A 6,573-nucleotide genomic window follows, 5' to 3' on the forward strand; every position below is an offset into this window, starting at 1 on the left:
TTTTTTTATAATTTATTTAGGGGGCAGAGAGGATGTTACTAGAGACTTTGATGTTATACTCATGTTATGTTGTTGGCGCAATGTTACGAGGAAGCTGCTAATAAAGTTGCATATGAGTACACAGTGGATTCACGTTTACTATTATATTTACAATATAAGCAATGTACGTACAAACCCGCCCCCCCCCAGGCCGCAGTAGAGTTGTCAAGCGTTGACCGGTCCACGGTAATAAAAACGGTTGGGGACCACTGGCCTAACTCACAGATAACCTTTAAAAACCACAGCAATGAGAAGGGTGTTCAGTAGTTGCTGCAGGAGGCTGTTTCTCCGAGTTTCAGAAAACTGAGAAAACATAGAAAAAGACAGGCCAGGAAGACATTGACAGCAGCTTTAGGGGAGGAAGGGATGGAAAGAAGATACAGAGCTGCTACCAAGGGCGGTATGCAACAAGGGATGCCTGTTCAGCAAAATTCCACATTTCAGCAAGAAATCCCTACCTAGAGGGAACCAGCACTGGAATTATGATGTTATGCTTTTATGGTTTATTTCAGACTAAACTTCCTCAAAGAGCCAAAATATACTGGCTCCTAAAACATTTTCAGTAAAGTAACGTCTAAAGGTATAAGGAGTTGGCTGCCTGTAACGGCAGACTGTTATTTAGTTTAGGAGAATTTGGTTCTTGTTCTGAATTAATAAAATGTAGGAGGGAGGTCTGTAGGGAACTCTGTTCACAGGTTCATGGTGGTCAATTACTGAGTGAATATCTCTGCCTAAAAACCTCAAGCAGTGTTTGAAGCTTTAATAAGTTTCAAATATGCCACCTTAGTGTGAGAGGTAAAGCTATGTTCCTATGTCCAGGGGTTAGCATATTGTGGCCTTCAAACACTTATCGTGGGTGTATCTTCATGAAGCCGGAGGACCATAATGTAAAAGTCCCATATGTCTGAAAGCAATAACTTTAACTGAATGATAAAGCAGCAGTGTTACGTACTGCATCTCATGTCTGAAAAGGGATAAACTGAAGTGTTGCAGAGTGATTTCAACAGAGAATGGGGACAAAAGTGTTCAACCTTATGACTAATGACTATCCATCCATCCATTATCTATACGACTTATTCATGAATAGGGTTGGAGGGGGTTAGAGCCAATCCTAGCCGACATTGGGCGAAAGGCAGGGGCCCACCCTGGACAGGTTGTCAGTCTGTCACAGGGCTGACATGTAGACAAACAACTACACACACTCACTCCTATGGGCAATTTAGAGTCACCAGTCAACCTAAGCTGCATGTCTTTGGACTGTGGGAGGAAACCGGAGTACCCGGAGAGAACCCATGCAGGCACAGGAAGAACATGCAAACTCGTATAAAAGCCCAGGTCAACCCATTTTATACAGAGATCATTTTTTTCTCTCACAACCATTACCTAACAGAACCAGTATTTTAGAAATGGAGAAGGCATTGGATGTTTATGGGCATTAGTAATTAAAAGAACTGTTTGACATTTTGGGACGTTCATGTATTGACTTTTTTGAATAGAATGACACAAGCATCTCCCCTGACTTTTGGACTTTCCCTGATCCTTATTGTTGAGATTTCAGTCTGAAAAACACCTACTGAGAATCCATTCAGTCCAAGTAATTCAGACCAATCTGCAATTGTTTGGATGATGACTTGCTGTTCTACAAATTCCAAAACATTGTTAACAACTGAATGGTTTAGGAGAAATTTGTCTTTCCAGAACAAGCTTTTTTTCCAGGAAATAAACCTACAAATAAAAACAACACATGAGCACACAGAGAGCACATGTACCTCTACCAAGGCACAAAATTTGCTCATGCAAATAGGTCCCTTGTAAAAAAAAAAAAGAGACCCAGAATAACAGAAAATGTGCCCTAAAATCTTTGATCAGGATTGGATCCGGATAGTCTCTTAAGGTATGGTAGGCAGTTATACTATGCATCTTATCTGAACATTTCAGGATTGTATCTTCATTATGGCAGAGAATGTGTTTTAAGTGGTTTTTTCTATGTTAACTTTAAGTGGCCATATCTCAAATTTCAAACAAAAAGGATTTTGATAACTTTTGACAGAAATGTTTTTTTTTTTTTATTTTGCCCTATGTTAAAGATATGATTTTTTTCTTTTTTGGGGTATTTTTTGTGACCTTTACCTTTGACCTTTTTCAGCCAAAATCTAATCATGTCTAGGGTTGATCCCCACCAATGTCTCTACCAAGTATGCTGCTGATCCATCCAGCTGTTTGTCTGTAATCCTGCCAACCAACAAACACACACAGAACCAAAAACATAACCTCCTTGGTGGAGGTAATAAAGTACAACATAAATGACATGATAGTTGAGTAAACAAAAACAAGGTACCCAACATATATTGTGTGAAAGTTCACTAGACAGCAACACACAAAAAATGTGCTACTTGGCTGAGGACATCACTGACAGTTCTCCTCTTCACTGAACAATTCGTGATTAGATACATTTTAAAACTATCGGAGCCATTTTACATTTCCTTAAGGACCATAACTAGATTTTGAATAAAATAAGGACTAAGCAAAGCAGTTAGTAAAGCACATTGCCAGTGCTTACAGTTGAAATAGCTAGCCCCTGTAACTGTCTGACTGGTACATTGTGAAATAGGATTGGCAACAAAAACTCAGCTCTAGATTAGAACCAAGTCCAAAATGCCAATTACCAGGTACCTGTAAAGAAAAAAGGAGTATCGGTTCTGTTAATCAGTTCCTAAACATGAACCCTTGCAAACAAAGCAAAGAGTATTATCTGCAATGATGAACGTAGTGGGCGGCACAATGGATTAGTGGTTTATGCTGTTGCCTCACAGCAAGTGGGTTCTAGACACAAGCCTGGGCTGACCCAGGGCCTTTCTGTGCCCGCGTGGGTTTCTCCCACAGTCCAAAGACATGCTGCTTAGGTTGACTAAATTGCCCGTAGGAGTGAGTGTGTGTGGTTGTTTGTCTACATGCCAGCCCTGTAATAGACTGGCAGCAAATTTACATACAAATTCTAGATTTATCAATATTTTATTTAAACTTGTTCATACTCTACAGCTTTAGAACTGCCTCAGATCACGCATGTGTTCAAATTATTAAAGCTCTACTGTCTCAGAAAATGTAAATATACACCTTTTAACTTAATGCACGGCATATTAAAACATTATTCATTAAAAAAAACTTTAATAATGAATATACACCAATCAGCCATAACATTATGACCACTGATAAGTGACGTGAATAGCATTGATTATCTAATTACAATGGCATCTTTCAGTGTGTGGGGTATATTAGGCAGCAAGTGAAAATTCAGTCAAAGTTGATCAGTAATAACAGAACAATCAAATGAGGGCTATTAAATATCAGATCTTTCTTGTCTAAATTTCTAACAAAATTGAAATTGATATTTTTATTAGTTTTATTATATTAGTTGATATTTGGGCCTAGAAGCCTCAGAAATATGCCATCTAACCATATAGTCACTCTAGATAACATAGCCCTGGCCTCCAGTACTACTGTTAGGAACACTGTAGTCATTTTTGACCAGGATATGTCCTTTAAAGACTTCTGTCTGTGTGCTGTGTATGTTTATGTATGTGTACATGTATATTGTGAATACTATGATGATGATGATGATGATGATGATGATGATGATGATGATGACACTTTATTACAGACTCAAGGTCCAAGTTCAAAAACAAATAAATAAATAAAGCAATAAAAGAATAGTTTAAAAACGAAACAATAAAAACAGAAAATACATAAAAAACGAGAGCACAAGAACCCCCATAAAACTACTGCCCCTTTAAAAGACAGGTATACCAGTGTTTCCAGAGAACCGAAGTAAAACGCATGTCACTGTGTGCAACATTAGTCAACGATAAAATGATATGATTTTTTGAACAATTCAGGCGACAGATAAATTTAAACATCAGGTTTCTTAAAACAGCGGAAAATGTACTAACTCGAGACGACACGAACAATTCACTTGCACTCGTCCATCTAGGCTTTTTCAATAATATCCTTAGGGCGTCATTGTAAGCTACTGACAGTTTCTGAAGACTGCCCTTTTTATTATTACACCACAGATGAGCAGTGTACAAGGAAGTACAATACGCTTTAAACAAAGCCAGTTTTACTCCCACCGAGCATGCACCAAATCTCCGTGCGAGTACATTAACTTGTACATATAACATGCGGCACTGCTGATATATATCCCCGTCATCAGACAAACAATCATTAATGACATGACCCAAATACTTAACTTCACTGCACACAGTTAAAATATTATCAGATAACTTAAAAGAAGGAAATACAAGGGACCTGTCCTCGTTTGTACGGCATATCATAATGACACTTTTGACAGCATTATACTTGACATTTAGACAGATCATTCATGTAAAAATTAAACAAAATTGGGGACAGCAGACTACCTTGTCTTACGCCATTACCGGTCTGAAAAGGCGCAGATATACAGTTATCCCATCTAACAGACATAGTCTGGTGGGCATACCAGTATGACAAACATCTCACTATATATTTAGGTACTTGGGCGTCACACAGTTTCTGGAATAATTTCCTGTGATTCACTCGGTCAAAAGCTTTGGAGGCATCTAAGAAGCACATGAATACAGAGGAGTTTTTGCTTTTATATTTACTGACCAATTCTTTTAGGGCAAATATACACATGTCAGTGCCATGGCTAGTTTTAAACCCAAATTGGTTTGCAGTAGAGCTAATAAGATTGTGAAACCTATTCAAAAGAAGTTCTTCAGCAACTTTTGAAAGAATATTAGCAAGTGCAATAGGTCTATAATTAACTATGTAATATTGTATAGTATTATAATCCTAGTAGGACAGTGATGGAGGGTAGAACGTTACTTAGCATGTTATGTTATATTATTTGATATTTGTGTCTTGTTGCTTTTCTTTTCTCGCTCCTCTATCCACTCACACCAACCGGTCAAGGCAGAAGGCTGCCCACCAAGAGCCAGGGTCTGCCGGAGGTTTCTGCCATTAAAGGGAGTTTTTCCTCCCCGCTGTTGCCAAGAGCTTGCTCAAGGGGGATTTGTTGGGTTTTCCATATGATAGTGTAAGGTCTAGTCCTGATTATGGAAGGTGTCCTGAGACAGCTGTTGTGAATTGGCACTATACAAATACATAGAATTGAATAGATAGCACTATTGCTGTCATGTCTCACAATCTTCTGTTTGTGTTTTATTTTGTTACCTTTAAATTTCTTGTTTTCACCTATGCCTTAGCCTGTCTTATTACATTTAAACTGAGCTCTACCTGCCTGTGCTACTGTTCTCAACAATTCTGTACTCCACCTATCTGTTTCAGATCCCTCATCATCCCTAGCATTTATTACCCCCCGCACCTTGGATATCCAGTCCTTCGTCATGCTCAGGAGTGTTTCCCTTTATGGTGATTATTTTGCTATGTTGCTTGTACTTTTTTGAGTCTAGTGTTCATGCTTTTCTCGGTCATGGAGTAGAAGTTATCTGGACAATTTACTGGCCTCCAGTACCTCAAGTAGAGGATTCTGAATAGCTTGTCTGTATCCTCTTGTTAAGAATACAGACGTTTGTGTTTGGAAGCCAAGACTGTGTGGAAGCTATGTGGAGGCTTATATTGCTGACTGCTGGGTTATTCTCTGCTCACCTGGCATTAAAGACTGCCTCATCTAAGTTCTGTCTCAGCGTCTGCATTTGGGTCCTGTGTCCTAAACTGGTGACAGTTGCAGTTCCCATTCCCATTCATATGAATTGCCTTTTTCCAAATATTGCTTCAGAGGGTGCAGTAAGTGTTTCCTAACATAACCTTTGTACAGATAGAATTTGTTGTTGTAAGTAATCAGCAAATGTTGTGACACCTGTGTAGGAATTGTTTGAATAAAATTTCAAGGCTTCATTTACTTCCACTGCTGCAGAAAAGATGTAAGTTGATACCTAACACAGGCCCGTGTTATAAGGTTACTGATTGGCTTTAATCCCAAAATAAAAGCTGTAAATTTTTAAATTTTTGCAAGGTAGTGTGTGTATCTCAATAAAAACATATTGATGTGAAAATGTTTTTGGTGAGATTTTTGTATACGTATGTGTTAAATATTGTGTTATATGTTTTAATGTGAACCTCAAGAAGTGTAACTGTTGCCCTGGTGACAGCTAATCAGTATCTGACTCAAAAATAAAGAATACTGCACAAGGATATCTGACCAGATATTTAATGCCCACGAAGTCACAATCTCTGATTCTATGTACTGTATGCGCTATGGGGACATTTTGGTTGGCAGTCAAGAAGTAAAAACCAAGTATGTTTCACATTTTCACACATACTGAAAGTATGCAGGTGTATAATGACATAATGTGCTGACAGCTTTATGGTGTATTGATGAACAACCAGCATTTACCTTTCTCCAGTGCTTCTATCTGGTCCTGTGTGAAAGACGTTCTGTTTCTTTGCAATTTCCTCTTCAACTGAAGTCTCATTTGAGTCTCCTCTGAGGTTTCGCTGTTGGAACTCACTGTTATGGTGTTCTCTCCACCCTTT

General features: G+C 38.5%; 1 protein-coding gene across 1 annotated transcript in view; it reads right to left on the reverse strand.

The window, feature by feature from the left end:
* The window catches only part of LOC109974401 (paired box protein Pax-6-like), a 107,307-nt gene that overhangs the window by 44,368 nt on the left and 56,366 nt on the right, over positions 1-6,573 (reverse strand). The window contains exon 8 of the mRNA XM_020624580.1: positions 6,434-6,569. Coding sequence (XP_020480236.1) covers positions 6,434-6,569 — 136 coding nt within the window. The remainder of the gene's footprint in view (positions 1-6,433; positions 6,570-6,573) is intronic.

This window comes from Monopterus albus, unplaced genomic scaffold, assembly GCF_001952655.1.
Source record: "Monopterus albus unplaced genomic scaffold, M_albus_1.0 scaffold332.1, whole genome shotgun sequence".
In the NCBI taxonomy this organism is placed as follows: domain Eukaryota; kingdom Metazoa; phylum Chordata; class Actinopteri; order Synbranchiformes; family Synbranchidae; genus Monopterus; species Monopterus albus.